This window comes from Bos indicus x Bos taurus, chromosome 12 (assembly GCF_003369695.1).
Source record: "Bos indicus x Bos taurus breed Angus x Brahman F1 hybrid chromosome 12, Bos_hybrid_MaternalHap_v2.0, whole genome shotgun sequence".
Lineage (NCBI taxonomy): Eukaryota > Metazoa > Chordata > Mammalia > Artiodactyla > Bovidae > Bos > Bos indicus x Bos taurus.
This window is the reverse complement of record NC_040087.1, coordinates 28,112,026-28,128,570: the sequence shown is the minus strand read 5'-3', so window position 1 is coordinate 28,128,570 and position 16,545 is coordinate 28,112,026. Positions and strand designations below refer to the sequence as shown.

At 33.2% G+C, this 16,545-nt stretch overlaps 1 protein-coding gene across 3 annotated transcripts in view; it reads left to right on the top strand.

Moving 5' to 3' along the window:
- PDS5B (PDS5 cohesin associated factor B) overlaps positions 1-16,545 on the top strand; it is a 189,151-nt gene that overhangs the window by 108,478 nt on the left and 64,128 nt on the right. For all 3 annotated transcript variants that reach the window (XM_027557450.1, XM_027557448.1, XM_027557449.1), the window contains exons 14-19: positions 1,827-1,908; positions 4,635-4,683; positions 6,926-7,065; positions 8,496-8,611; positions 13,694-13,799; positions 15,207-15,367. In XM_027557450.1, coding sequence (XP_027413251.1) covers positions 1,827-1,908; positions 4,635-4,683; positions 6,926-7,065; positions 8,496-8,611; positions 13,694-13,799; positions 15,207-15,367 — 654 coding nt within the window. The remainder of the gene's footprint in view (positions 1-1,826; positions 1,909-4,634; positions 4,684-6,925; positions 7,066-8,495; positions 8,612-13,693; positions 13,800-15,206; positions 15,368-16,545) is intronic.

Sequence of the window (16,545 nt, the reverse complement as noted above, 5' to 3'; positions counted from 1 at the left end):
CTAGTACAGTTTTTTTTCCCTTAAGTGCTGTTTAGAAAGGCAAAACACAAGGACACATTGTCTTTGCTGCTTAATATAATTTGATTAAAATGCTTGAGGGGGTGCCCCTCCTGATTGTTACAGTACAAATTCTTGGTATGTAATGGTCACTTTTTGACTTAAGCTGCAACTGTTATAGTTTATAATAAGCTTTAGAATTACTTAAGATTTCATCTTTAAATTAATAAACAACTATAATAGGTAAGATAATTTCTTTTTTATTTTTCTGCTTTAAGTGAAAGCAAGTTTCAAAATCCAGGGCGTTTTAGGGTTACAAGTAGTGATAAAATGTGTAGGTATGGAGAGAATTCATTGACTTTGGGGTTCAGAAGTAATTTCACAGATGACTGCTCTGTTTCTTTCAAAATTATTGTTTTAATTACATAACTGCTACTTTGCTGTGAGACTTTTTCAGTCCTCTGGATAATGTTCATTTTTCTTTTGATGTTTGCATTCTTGAAATGTGCCTGTTCAACTTTAGGGAACTTCAGTACCTTGGAAACAGTAAAGTATAGTATTTTAAGATGAAAATGCCCCAGTACTGTTGTTTTGCTAGTACCATTTATAAGGGACTACTATAAAGGAATTTGTGTCCAAATTTCTGCTAATTTATCTCCTTTTTTAAAAAATACAAAAGTACTTTTAAGACACGCTGTTGAGAATGAAAACATTAAGCAGATAATTGCTTTGTCTATCAAAAGAAAATGAATGTTTTTACATGGTTTATATATGTCTGCATTAAATTATTGTCTCAGAGCAGTGCTTTGTATTTGTGATAATGGAGTTAATAGAAAGTATGTGCTCAGTCGTGTCTGACTCTCTGCGACCCTGTGGACTATAGCCCACCAGGCTCCTCTGTCGATGGAATTTTCCAGGCAAGAATCCTGGAGTGGTTGCCACTTCCTTCTCCAGGGGATCTTTCTGACCCAGGGATGGAACCTGAGTCTCTTTGGTCTCCTGCACTGACAGGCAGATTCTTTACCACTCGTGCCACCTGGGAAGCCCCAATAGAAGTATAGATAATTGAGAACAATAATGAGAAGTAGTATTTGGTTTTGGAAAATTTCTTTTTTAAAATTTTAAATATAAATGGTTCTGATATACTATAACTCAGCATTTAAATAACATTAACTGCTCTCTGTGGTTTATATATATTTTATATATAAATATAAATTTCTTATATAAATCTCTTTTTTAAATTTCTGCCCGAAAACAATAAAAGTGTTATGGGGACATCAAAATTTTTGCTGTGTAAGATGAATATTCACTTATATAACAATATAATTTATAAATAACTAATAAAGTATATAATGTATATTATGTAAAATTATGATATTTTTCTTTCAGGAAAAAGTATCCCCATTATCTCAGAGCTCACTGTTTTCTGTCTTTTATTCCTTTTCATCCTACCTACTGCAAGATATTATTCCATTAAATATTGCTTTATTTCTCAAGTTTGTAATCACCTCAGTTAATTCCTATGCCCTTGCCTGCAAATGTGTTCCAGTTAATGAGAAATTTTCCCTATTTCTATACAAAAGGAAAAACAATCACCACTAATCCCTTTCTTTTGATATGCGCATCTCCCCAAATGTTATTATCTCTTCTATTTGACTCCTCTCTCTCTCTCCATATATCATCAGTTGTTTAGCTCCTGTAACTTTTACCCTATCTTTGTCATCTCCTTTTATAATCTGAACTTATAGAAAAAAATAATATAGTTGGAATATCCTAGAAGGATTTTTATCCCATTTTGTTATTTAAATTTATGTGTTTATGTTTTTCAGAGCATTGAATGAAATGTGGAAGTGCCAAAATCTGCTCCGACATCAAGTAAAGGATTTGCTTGACTTAATTAAGCAACCCAAAGTACGTTATCACCATTTCTGCTATGTGTTGAACAGCTGTTTCTGGGTGGAACAATTCTGACTCTAGAACCTATGATCTCTAACTTAGAACACTGAAATTTTTAAGAAAGTTACTACATAGAAAAACTTAAATTCACTGTATCTGCAAAAGGTGATATCCAACAGGAAACAGAATGTGCTTCTGTGTACTCAGAATTAAGCCTTTTTTGGTAACTTTAAAAAAAAAAGATCAATAACTCAGCATTATTGAAAGCATATAAAAAGTAAAATTACACTTAATGTTGCTGCACTGAAATGCTGCCATCATCTTTGTATAGTCTTGTGGTTATAGAAAGTTTTAAAATCATGTAATTATAGTTTAGTGTTTTGATATTTTTACTTACAACTAATATTATGGTAATTTTAATGTATTACCTGGTCTTCATAATTATAATTTAATGGTAGTTATTCATCCAATTGATGTTTGAGAATGTTGTATGTAGGCCTATAAAAGATACAATTCATTGAAAAATCAGTGTGTCTAGTCATTTTACATGGCATCCAGGGAAAACAGCAGTGTTATTTTTGTTTCTTTTTCAGCACATAGTTGACTCCTTCACCCTTTCCCCACAACATACACTTTCTGTTCATAGGACAGAAGTCAATAGAATGGAGTTTTTTCATCTAAGGGAGAACATCTCCAGTTTTCCTAGGTGTAAATCTTGCCATTTGCCCTAAAAATCAGTGAGCTAACAGTAGTTGTTTGAGTGGTTTATGGTGACCTCACTTTTTTCTTAACCTCTAAATCAGTAGTAGTAATAAGACATTTCTTGACCCTTGTTTGCCTGATTGAAGCTTTACAACTGAGTAGTATTTTTGTTTTATAGGCTAACAATTATCTCTTTGTTTATGACTTATTGAACATAATTTAACCTTCTGTGATTCCTGATTATGTTGAACCTACTAGAGTAGGTTTTTCCTTGTTACACAATGACTTTAAAATTATTTTAGTAATTGTGCTATTTCAGTACTTCTGTGCGAAGGAGGGAAATTGGAAAATCTCAGTTAAGTTAGTGTGTTTCAGCCAATAAACATTTGTTTTAGTCAGTGTTATAATGCAGTGTTAAGAGTGTTTCAGGTAATAAGCTCTAGATAAAGTGCTCCTCTTTGTCACCTAGAGACATATTAATTTACTACCTCTAAAGTTGCAAACATACTATTTTAGAATGTGAGATGTTCTCATTTGCATGTGTATAAAATTATTCCTGATTGAAAGCATTATTAAAGTCATAATAGCAGCCGAATAGCATTTTAAGTGTATAGGTTGTGTGTTGAGCAGTGTGATGTATGAGACTGTAATCAAGAATAGCTTTGTTGACTCTCACTCTCCCTTTAAAATTTATTTAGTGTGAGCTTCTTCTCTTTGCTTGTTCATAAAAACTTGGCAGGGTCTCATGATATTCCTGTTCAGTCTAGGAATAAAATACAGTCTCAATTCAGTTACAGTGTTTTATTCCCTTCTAGTTTGCGGTATTTTCCTTTAAATTGTCTTAAAATAATTAACATGTTATCTAAATCAAAGAGAGAATTCTCATTCTTGTGTGGTGGGGTTGAAGAAGAAACAGAATGGAGGAGGATGGTACTCTAAAGCGGCATTGTAGTGAAAGGAGAATTAAGTCTATTACTTTTTTTTAAAATCTATTTTATTTTATTTTATTTTTTAACTTTACAATATTGTATTGGTTTTGCCATATATCAACATACTTAATACTCACTTTATGTTGAGAGTTCTAGTAGATGTTATACAGTTAAAGTTAGAAAAAAAAACCAAAGCTGTATTTAATTTTTGTCTGTTTATAATTCTGCCTATTTTATCAGGAAGACTCCTAGATATTTAATATTTTTCTTTGACTACTTCTTTATTCCTTCTGATTAAGATAATTTTATTCTTTCTTAGCAATGTAGCCCTTCTACTTATTTCATTTAACTTAACTGATTTGCTCAGTGTCTCTCAAAGTGACTTGCAGTATTGTACTTTGTTGATGATGTTTCTTTTCATTAAATAACACTAACCTGATGCAGTGAATAACTAGCATTCTTAGAAACATCATTCATACCCATAACTTTACAGAATATGTTACATGAAGCACAATGTAACGAAGACATTCATTCACTGAAATATTATACTACACTGATGCAGCATATAACTAGCCCTCTTGGAAAAATCTTTTGTACATGTTAGTGGCATCTTAATTGTCTTCATCTAGCATCTTCCCAGTGGCTTCCTGACTTATGTATCATAATCCTCAGGCTTAAATACCTCAGTTCAATCAGAAGTATATACTTGTCAGTTTTTTGTTTGAGATAGACTACAAATGTGAAAACCAACATTTCCAGATTACTCTGTTCCCCTTTTAAACTAGGTTGTCCTGTCCTTTGAGTATACTTAAGAAAAACAAAATACCTCTGTGTCCCAAAAGGTTGATGCAGCAATCATTATCTTTTTTTTTTTTTTTCCTTTTGGGAGGATGACAAAACAGGATGAGGGAAGAAGTGACGAGGGTGGATTATGACTTCACTTCTTTCATTCAGTTTATCGGGGGTTTAAACATGTCTAAAGAAGGAGCATATACTGGTGGTCCTGGCGTGGGCCTAGAGTGTGAGTGGGTTATGCTTAACTTTCTGAAGAATATAATGAAGATTATTGTTAGGAGATTTTAATTTTGCATTTTTTTGTGTGATTTTCAGACAGATGCCAGTGTCAAGGCCATATTTTCAAAAGTGATGGTTATTACAAGTAAGTTACTTCAAATATTATATGTAAAATTTAAGGTTTATTTGAGACATTTCTTTCTTTGGTAGTATAAAATATTCCTCAAAGTTCCATTTTAGGCTATGATAATATAGGAAAAGATTAAAGTTTTTTAGTTGATTTTTATTTTTTTCCTTTCCCCCAGCATACTCAGCTTTCCTTTTTTTCCCCTTATTTTCATGTATTTTGCATTCTGCACAGAATTATTTTGTGTTTTGGTATGAGCAAGAGCTAGATAAAGGTTTTATTGCATAAATTTATTTTTGAGAATTCATTCAAATTGCTATGTAAGCTTGCTGTTAAAAACTGAGCCTGTGCTTACCTATTGTTTGCTCTAATGTGAATCTCTCTGAAGCTTTAATTTCATTGTGAGTCAAAGTTTAGAATGAAGGATGTACTTAATAACTGCAAATTTTTTTTTGAAAAAAAAAAGTTAATTCACTTTTTTGCTTTCAAATAAAATGTTTTCAAATAAAACATTTGTTTTATGTCAAATAAAATGTTATTTAATTGCCTTTAACAGGGAATACTAAAGGGTTGTGTAGCACGTTTCCTTTGTTCAGGGCAGGGAAAAGTAGTTTTTTTTGCAGGGCACTAGCTTTTTCTCTCACCCTAGAGATCACTGTGTACAGCATGAAGGCGGAGGGAAGATCAGGAGCACCTGGGGAAGTGCTTGCACCGAGCTTCCACTTGGCTAATGAAGAGATCTTAGGCAGATTTTTGAGATGTTAACAAATGTTCCAGGATGTATGTGGAAGTATGCTAAGACACTAAAAAGAATAGTAACCTAATTCATTGGGTATTAGACTAAGTGATAGAAACTCTGGCATGAGTAGAAATTTCACACCAAAATACCTTGTAGTCCTAAGCAGTTAAATTAGTTTTCAGTCCCTTTGGATAACTTAAAGCAAGTGATTTCATGCTATTGCTTTTAAATAAGTATTTCCCTGGTGGTTTGGCTGTGGACAGTATCCCCTAAAGGAGATAATCTCCTGTAGTCTTTCTGTTTTAACCTTGTATCCATTTTCTTCCAACAAGTACAATATTTCCCATATTCTGCTCCAAGGGATGTTAATATCCTGAACATATTAGTCGTACCATCAGAAAAAAAAGAGTTCCAGTGGTCAAGTATGTTTGTAGAATCTTGAATTAAAGGGATTTTTTTGTTGCTGTGTTTCCCTTCCTCCTTTTCTCCTCTCTTTGCTTCCTCTCTCCCTCTCCCTTCACTTTCTTTTCATTTTGTTTCTTAGGTGATATGCTTTATTGTAGCCTTAATATGATGCTGTGGAGGGGCTGTAAAGTGACTTTTTCCAAAACTGTTGATAAACAGTACAGTAGAATTTTTGTGTTATGGAAATAGGGAAAGGTTATACAGTCAAATAGTTGGGAGGAGGAGATTAGTTCTTACCATGTTCAGTCGTGTAGCCAAGATATAAATGGAACTTCAGAGTCATATATGAACTTGAAGACTGCATTTACTGTATTCATATTTTAAGATTCAACAGGTTTCTGTTACTTTTATTAGAGTCCATGTTTCTGTATTACCCTGTTTATTAGCAGGGTTCTACCTAGTCTGATTCTCTATTACAGTTGTGAGCAGCCAGAAAAACGATGTTATGATGGATATTTTGTTAGCTTTCATAAGTGTTTTGGTTAGTGATGTATTAGGAGAGCAGTATAAAACTAATCTTTGATTCTGTAAGAGCTCAGACTTTGTCGTGTGGTAGTGGCATATCTGGCAGTAACACCTGGACCATGTTGTTCAGCCTGTTTTGGTACCTAGCAGATGCATGTGTGCATTTTCTGTCGATGTTTTAACAGTAAACAGTGTAGAACAGGAACATAGTTTCTTCAAGGTAAATCTTACTGATCTTGATCTCTTGCTGTGAATCACTAAAGAACAATGTATGTACAAGCTCATGGGACAGTAATAAAATTGGTATTTTTCAGGTTGACATTTAAGGCCTTCAGATATTATATGGAGTTATTTAAAGTTAACCAGTTTGATCTTTCTCTGGCTAGATGGTCCTTCACAATGATTTTATTTAATGTTTCTAGGAAAAAATTTTTACTTGTGAAAATTCACTATTAAAGGATCTGTATAATTTTATCTCATTAAATTAAATGAATTTGTATGTTAGGATTCTTCATCAAAGTAAAGAATGAAAAATGTTGCTCTTTTATTACTTCAGGAAATATCTAAAATTATATTTTAATTTAATTTAAGGAAATTTGCCAGATCCTGGTAAGGCTCAGGATTTCATGAAGAAATTCACACAAGTGTTAGAAGATGATGAGAAAATAAGAAAACAGTTAGAAGTACTTGTCAGTCCAACATGCTCCTGCAAACAAGCTGAAGGTTGTGTGGTAAGGAGAGAAATTTAAAAGAGTTAATGTTTGGTGATAAGTCACTTCAGTCGTGTCTGACTCTGTGCAGCCCTGACTCTGTGCAGACTGTAGCCTGCCAGGCTCCTCCATAATGTTTGGAGAAGCCCACAAATCCTTTTTTGTCCCCTTTTGTAAAATAATTTATGTTCATTATGTAAAGTTTAGGAAATATCACAAAAATAATAATGTATTAAACTGTAATTACTCTGTGGACACAGTTGTTAATGTTATGGTGTATGTTCTTCTAAAATAAGATTATATTATACAGAGCTTTGTATATTTTACTTTTTCATTAGTCTTTTACTATATTCTCTTTAGTAGCAACATAGCACAGCATTGAGTATATGTGCCATAATTTATTGAATGGTCCCCATTTGTGTTACACATTTAAATTTTTTCCCAGTCTTTGATTAATGTAAAAAATAAATAATCTTTATAGCTTAATAATTTTACACAATCTTGATTTCTTTTCTTAAGGATAAATTCGCTATTGGCCAGTATCACTGTTGGAAACACAAAACTCAAACAAAAACATTATTTTGATAGCATTTATAAAATCGGTTGCTAATCATATGAGCACTTTTTCTCCTTGGATATATTAGTCATTCTTATTTCTTTTGTAAATTTTGTGTTTTTAATCTGCCTACTTTTCTAGACTATTTGTCTTTATCTCATTGGCTCGTTAGTATGTCATGGCGTTGTGTGTTAATTAGGCTGCAGGTAGTTTTCCAACAATTGTAGCTTAGCCCTTTTCATTTGTTTATGATGCCCTTTACATATGATAGTTTTGTTATTTCACTAAGTTTGTCAGTGGTCTCTTCAAGGTTTTTGCCTTTGAAGTCTTGCTTATGAAATCCCATTGTATTGCAGGTCAATGACAATATGTACTTACATCAGTATTATTTAATCTGTTGCCCGTGTATCTTCCTAAATTCTTCTATAAAAGATGATTCTTGGCTCTACCCCAGATTGACTAAATGGGAATCTTCACAGTGAGGCCCAGGAATCTGTAGTTTTAATACGCTCCCCTGATAATTTTGTTTGTTGAAGTTTGATATCCCAATTGGTTTTATTCTTTTGTGTTTGTTTTTATCCTTTTGGAATATCTTTGGTGTAAGATGTGAGATAGGAATCTAACTCTGCTTTTATTTTTAAAAAATGTCTATTGAGCTATTCCAGTATATTCAGTATAACAATATATTGAATAATCCTTTTCCTGTTTACTTGAAATGTTACCTTTTTCCTATACTAAATTCTTAGTCTTTTTGTATTGATTTGTTTATTCCTGCACCAATACTATACCAATAGTACCGGCACTATGTGATTTTAATTATAGTAGTTTCTTAACATTTTAATGTAATGAATTATTTAAACATACTTTTGTAATATTTTAAACATCTCCATTACAGCGTGAAATAACTAAGAAGTTGGGCAACCCCAAACAGCCTACAAATCCTTTTCTGGAAATGATCAAGTTTCTCTTGGAGAGGATAGCACCTGTGCACATAGATACTGAGTCTATCAGGTATTTAATGAAAATATTGAATTTTCATTACCATTAATTCATTCATGCTTTAGTAGTCATTATTGAGTGTCTGCTGTTTGTAAGGCACTAATCCATATAGATTTATGTGTATACATAATGGCTATATACTCATCTGTGTATATATCTGTATGTATTTAGTATTTCATGTTATTTTAATTTTATGTAGTCTTTTTGGATGAGAATTTGTCAATACAAGCCTAATTTTTATCTGTTAACAGTATACTGGTTAGTTTGCTCACATAGGTTAACTGATAGAAACAAGTTGCAGTTCTACCTTCTGGAAAAGAAAATAAAGTGATTATGTTATAAAACAGCATATGATGCATTTCATAGGTATCTGAGAACTAAAAATGTTATTTTTAAGACAGCCTTCATTTAAAGTTTCAGGTTTGATATCACTTGACTTTGACATCTTGGAAAATACTTTCTTTTTATGTCTGTACTTGGTTTTGTAAAATGTGGGAAGAGCTCTTTTCTTATTTATTTATTTATGGCCATGCCATACAGCATGATACCAGGGATTGAACCCGTGCCCTTTGCATTGGAGTGTGGAGCCATTCAACCACTAGACTGCCAGTGAAGTCCCCCCCCACCCCCCCAACCACCTTTTTTTGTTTGTTTTAAACATTTCCTGAAATGTTTCAACCAGTTGAAAACAGGACTACTTATAAAATATGGAAAGCATGTTCTTTTTTTAGTGAGCAATAGTACCTTTCAGAGGTATATTAGAATCTAAAATACTACTAATGGTACACTGTCCTCAGTAAAGCCCTTTTGGGGATTTTTTTGGAGGGAGGGCGTAAGGTATAGCTCTTGGCTTGTAACCCTCTGTAGTGGAGGAGGATACTACGTTGGATGCCTGTTTTTCATTTTGGACTCGTCTTGCCTTGTTTTTCATTTGAGGAAAGTGTTCTTCAGTTTCAAAAATAAAAGGGCGCAAAACGAAAACTGGAATCCTTTATATTATTACAAGGAAAAATCTGAATCAGACTGAAATTCATTAATTAAATCCAATGTCTTCTAATTTAAAACAAGGCTAGTTAGGTATTGGCAAAGCATACTTTATGCTTTTCATTAATCTTCTGTCTAGTAGTGGAATAAGAATTTTAATTAAGAGATTATATTATAGTTGCATAAAATTGATGCAGATAATGCTCAAAGGATTAAAAGAATTTCTCTGAGAGGGTAGTATTTGACGTGAGAGGAAGAATGGGTAAGATTTTATTTCTACAAGAAATGGGAGGAGAATTCTAGGTGTTGAGTTTTATATAAGCCAAGCTAACTGGATAGGAAGGAATAAGGATATTTAGAAAATGATTGCCATCTATTTAAGTTACTCTGTGGAGAAATGTAAAAGTGTTATGAGGTGATCCTCAAAAAGCATTTGATGTCAGATTGTGGAAAGCCTTTAGGATCTGACTTTAGAGCTTTTACTTTGTTCTTTGGTCTGTTGAGAAGCAGGAATGATTGATGATGAACAGGAGGAGGGAAATAGAAGAGAGAGCCTGCTAAGGTGTTGTTATAATTTTCTTTGGATGACGATAGTGGGATGGAAAGGAAGGAACATATTTGAGGAAGGTTTTAAAAGAACAACCTTAGAAACGGGTCCTCTTACTGGAAATGGGGAATAAAATGGAGGAGGAGTGAGAAGTTTATGGGGTCAAATCCAGATGATGAAGAGAATAGTAGTACCTTGAAAAGAATGAAGGGAGCTGCTGAGAAAGGATATGCTTCTTGTTTGGGCATGACAATTTTTTAAAATCAAATTGCGGAAAGATAAGACCACGTTATTGCAGTATTTTTGAAAGTTAAGATAAAGTTTCCAGAAGTAATGCATTTTATGAACAAAAAGACTGAGGACCAAAGCATGTCTTTGTAGGTTGGTAATACATAAGATATGTTCAGTCATAACTAATAATAACAGGTAATAGCCATTAGTGCTTATAGTGTGCACTCTTTGTTTTATGTGTTTTAACTCATTTACCTCTTTATAAGGCAAAAAATATTACTATTTCCAGTTCACAGGAAAGGGACAGTGAGCTACACTGATGTTAGAGTAACTTTCCCACTGCTGGGAAGTAGCTAATGGCATTTAAACAGAGGAAGTCTGGCTGCAGCGCCCTCTTGGTTTAACTATCACACTGCAGAAAGGTTCCACCCTCTTCCCCACCAGTAGTCATGGAGTGTCCAGTTCACCTAATTTTTCCTAGTAGTGGCTGTACCCTTTTCAGTCTTTGCCATTTTATAGGTGAATGATGTTGTTTAGTTGCTAAGTCATTTCCAACTCTTTGCAACCCTGTGGACTGCAGCATGCCAGACTTCCCTGTCCTTCACCATCTCCTGGAGCTTGCTCAAACTCATGTCCATTGAGTTGGTGATGCCATCTAACTATCTCGTGCTCTGCTGTCCCCTTCTCCTCCTGTCTTCAATCTTTCCCAGCATCAGAATCTTTCCCAGTGAGTCAGCTTTTTGCATCAGATTGCCAAAGATCAGCTTCAGCTTCAGTCTTTCCAATGAATATTCAGGGTTGATTTCTTTTAGGATTTACTGGTTTGATCTCCTTGCTGACCAAGGGACTCAAGAGTCTTCTCCAACACCACAATTCGAAAGCATCAGTTCTTCGGCACTCAGCCTTCTTTATGGTTCAGCTCTTGCATTCGTACATGACTACTGGAAAAACCACCATAGCTTTGACAACAGACCTTTGTTGGCAAATTGATGTCTCTGCTTTTTAAAACACTGTCTAGGTTTGTCATAACTTTCCTTCCAAGGAGCAAGTGTCTTAATTTTATGGCTGCAGTGAATGATGGCACTGTTTAAAAGTTGAATGTTTTTTCCCCATATGTTTCTTGGCTAATTGCTTTTCTTCTTATTTTTCTGTAAGTGGCTTAGAGAAATTGTCATTTTTTATTGATTATATGAATGCTTTATGAAATAAGGCTATTAACACAGTTTGATTGCCTTTTAAATTTGTGCTTGACATTAATAAATACTAAATTACATGATTTGTCTCCTTTATTTTTTTCTGCCATCGTATTAGGTGGCTATGTTTTTTACATTTAGGTTTTAATTGTTCTGGAATCCATTTCATTGTAAGGTGGAGATAAGATATCCATCCTTTTTTAAAAGCCTAGTAGCTAGTTGTATCAAACCATTTATTGAAAAATTGGTTCCTTCCTATTTGATTTGAGACATTCCCTTATTGTAGGATAAATTCTTAACAATATTTAGGGTCTTACTGGACTTTTTCCCTTTGTTCCTTTGTATTTTAAGGCTTTTATGATAAATTTTTAAATTTCATTTAGAAAGTTCTTTCATCCCTCCTCCCTTAATATTTACTAGCTGTTCTCAAACATTACTTAATGTTTCCAGATGAGTTATAGAATGCATGTGTTGAATCTTATCCCACACCAAGTTGTGTTCCTGTAAGATATTTTTAGATACAGTGGCAAATGCTATTCGTGTAATACTGTTTCCATCTTACGAAAATACTTGTCTTGATTTTTTCAAATCTCTTTGCTCCCTTTAATAATTTTAGAAGTTATATACAGATTCTGTGCATTTAAAACTTTTTATTCCTAGTTTTTATACATTTTGACTTGTCATTATAAATAGATTTCCTCCACCCCTCACCCCCCTGTGTTTTTAAGGTGGCTTTGGCTAATACAGAATAGCTCTGTCGATTTTTAGTGTTGTTGGCGTCACCTCACTGAACTCTTGGTGTTTTGTAATAGTTTCTCAGTTGATTCTCTTTGATTCTCCAGGTTGGTGCTTTTTATCACTGGCTCTGACTCTGTGGTTACTAGCTCAGTTGTACATGACGTAGCAACTAAACAAGAGCAGCGCCACCCCTACGGGAATGCCTTTCCTCACTGCCCTTGCTAACCAGCCTCACTTGTCCTGGCCTTCTCTCCAGTCCTTATTGTTGCCTGATTATCTTTTTTAATGTATTTATTCACTTATTTTGGCCTTTGGCCTCCCCTCACTAGACAGAGAGCTTCCTGCTCTTAGTCATGGAAGAAAGAAATGAATTTCATTTTGGATATATGGCATTTTTCATTCCTTTGGTACGTTTAGGTAAAGAAAACCTTGGAACTGATGAATATTTGGGAAGAGAATTCAGGCTGAAGATTTTTATTTGGAGTAGTTGGAGCTATGAGAAACAGTTAAGGAGGAAAAATGGGCAGAACAGGACAGAAAACATCCTCAGTGATTTTAACTGTTAAGGGAATGATTAATTTAAGAGGATATTGCAAGGAAAACAGATGTATTTGACTCATATCTTGACCTTAGATTTGAGTACATATTTTTGTAGAAACATAAATCTACTAAGCATTTTAAAAAACTGAATAATTGAATTTTCTTGTATTTTGGTTTATATTAGGTCTCTGACTTGATATTTGTTAACTTGTTTTTTGTAGTAAAAACAAAATGAGTATTTTGGATAATTGACAGTGTTTCAAATGATTATTTTAAAGTCACTTAAGCTTGTTTTTAGAAGAAAACTTTAAAATATTGTATTTCCTTTGTGATCTGTTCTAACTATTCTAGTGAGGATTTATTGTATGTTTGTTGTATGACATTTTTACACCTGTCAGAAGCAGTCCTTTCTGGCTTTCATAACAGTGCCAGACACAATAATATTTGCTAGGTTGTTTGAAAGTGCTTTATGTTAGCATTTATCCTTTATTTCTATATATGTTGTTCTACATATTGGAGCCATAATGAACGTTAGATAATTGGAAAACATCTCTTAGGATTCACATGTTTGGACCTGAACTTCACACAGCAAATACAAGAATAAAAATACAGCGTTAATAAACAGCAAGTCAGATAACATTTTAACCTCATTTGAATGGACACAGGGAAATACAATTTCAAAAAGAAGCATCTCAAAATACTTATTACAGCTTGCCATAATGGTTGGGAAACAGCTGTATCAAATTTGTGTGTGGTTTAGTTCTGGTCTGTATAGAAAATACTCGGGATTATTTTTCTTAAACATTGCCAATAAAAAAAGAGTTGAAAAAATGGAAAAAAATTTTTTTTGTCATACTTTAGTGCTCTTATAAAGCAAGTGAACAAATCAATAGATGGAACAGCAGATGATGAAGATGAGGGTGTTCCAACTGATCAAGCCATCAGGGCCGGTCTTGAACTGCTTAAGGTAAATATGCTTACATTGAAATTTAGGCACTTAAGTGCTTAATGAGATAACTGTTACATATATAGTTTGTACATTTTAGTCTTGAGATTTGCTTTTCTCGGTTAATAGAATCTAAAGTAAAATTTTCTTAATCACTTTTAGGTACTTTTGAAATTGTGTATTCTAACATGTAAGCTAAATATTAATATTTTTATGTTTAAATTATATAATATAGCCTAGTGTTAATTATATTAAGGATTATAATTTGAAGGTTTCATTAGTGTGCAAAGAACTTGCTAACTCTACCACAGAAAGCACCAAAATTTTAAAGTCCATTTTATATGTTATTTCGTTAGCTAAAATATTCCATTGCCTTTTACTTATTACAAAAATATCAGTTAATTGTTGATAACTTAGAGCATATAAAGTCATAAAGAAGAAAACATTGAGAAGCCTATCATTCATAAATATTTCTTTTGTTTCCTTTTAATCTATAGAAAAATATACTCTTTGGTACAGTTGAAATGAGACTGAATATACAATTTTATATCTTCATTTTTCCCATAATAAATTATTAACATTTTCTCAGTGTTTTTTAAGACAGTGTTTTTAAGAGTGTCATAAAGCAGGTCTGATTTTTTTTTACTGTAATTTATTAGATAGTTGCTCTAAGTTAATTGCTTTTGCTTCCTCATGTGTAATGGAGGTAGAAATAATACTTATCTCACAGGGATTAAATTAAATCATGTACTTAATGTCTTAGCAGATATTTATTTTGAAAGTGTGATTATAATGGAGGGTCTAATTTGATTTCCTTCAGATTGCTATACCCAGTTTTACTAGGTCTGTTTATTAAAAATTTCATCCATTTTCAGTTATTTTCTGTTGTCTTTATAATCTATTATACTCTACCTTAAATGTGGTAAAGTCTATTTATTGCTTTATTTTTTCTTTAGTCCTATGTTGGTGTGATTATTGTAACCTTATAATTTCTTTTACTGTTTGATATTTTACCCTCTTCCTTAGATTACTTTTTTCCAAAAATGTTACTATCTTCTTCTAATGACCTATATTTAGAATAATAGAGGTATTTTGTTAAATTCTCTTCTCATTTTCCTTTTCTCCTACCTTGAGTTTCTTCCACCCCTCCTCCCCAAACATCAACCAAATCCAGATTATTTTGAGAATTATGTTAGTCTGTTGTTTAATATTGAAGATAGTTCTTTCTTTAGATTGTACAGTCTTCCTACACAAGAATGTTTCTGTTACATATTTGAGTAAGTCTTAAATTTTACTTACAGTGCTCTCTTTTATTTTTAGCATAATTACTTGTGTTTTTACTTTGATTTGTAACATTTCTAGTGTGTAACATTTTGGATTTATAAAGATGAAAAGGATTTATAGATCATTTTTATGATCATTTTTTAGGTACTCTCATTTACACATCCTATCTCATTTCATTCTGCTGAAACATTTGAGTCTCTCCTGGCTTGTCTGAAAATGGATGATGAAAAAGTAGCAGAAGCTGCACTTCAAATTTTCAAAAACACAGGAGGCAAAATTGAAGAGGATTTCCCACACATCAGATCGTGAGTTGAGTTTTTTTCTGATAAATATTCTAGAAAATAAAAAATAACTTGCTGTTTCTTGATTTACATAATAGTTGGAGTCAATTTTAAGTTTTGAGGAAATAATGTCTGAGTTTTATCTTAAGTCTAAACTATTTAGAGTCTTTATTTCCTTGGAGAAGGCATTGATTGGTATTTTAGAAGATTCATAAAAATGTAAGATGACCATGGCATTTCCTTTTGAAGCATCAATTTTGTTTGAAGATTTTAATGAAAACAGTTTTTTATAGCAAAAGAGTTCCTTGGCATATTATGCCATAGGGTAAACAATGCGAATTTAAGGTCCAGTGAGAAACTCCAGAGGAATTTCAGCAGGATTGTCCATAGCACTTTACTTTCTTGAAAATTTTCAGAAGTATTGTTTTACTTGACACAGGGAAGCAGAGAAGCATGGAATAATCATCCTAACAGCAATATATCTTCTGTGTGTGTTTGTGTGTTTTAGTATTTCCAAAATTTGGAAATTATGCTGTTATCCTGGAGATCTCTAATAGTGGTTGATTATGGTTCAGGATTCTATAATAGCTCAGAAGGAATACATCTTCATTCCTTATGAATCCCTCCTTGCTTCTGTGTGTTCATCTCTCCATCCTGTTCCTGGGGAGCATAGCTGGTAGTTGGTCCTGATACTGCCATAGTCACTGGTGACTGGTTTCACCTGTAGCTCATTGCTTCTGGTCTAGTTAGTAGTGGTTGGGGTACTGTGTTTCTTCATGTTGAAGTTGACTATGGCTCTTTTCTTCAGAGAGAGACTTGGACAAAGCTAGCATTTTAGAGGCTCAGGTATAGGTTTTGTTATCCCTTTCTATTCACATGAGCTTAATCAGTTCTAGAAACTATTGATACATAGGAAAAGAGCATTATTTAAATGATAATTGAAACACCCAGAATATTGTAACAGTATATTTTGGCAAAGGCAAGAAACTATTTTTTATAACTGGCTTCTTAATTTTTAAGGGAGCCTGGAGAACGTGAATTTTCCTTGTAATGGAGCTGTGACTTTCCAGTCCAGATCAGAGATCAGAGTTTGGAGATACATGTATACACACACACTAAAAGTATAAACTATCAGATCAGATCAGTCACTCAGTTGTGTCCGACTCTTTGCGACCCCATGAATCGCAGCACGCCAGGCCTCC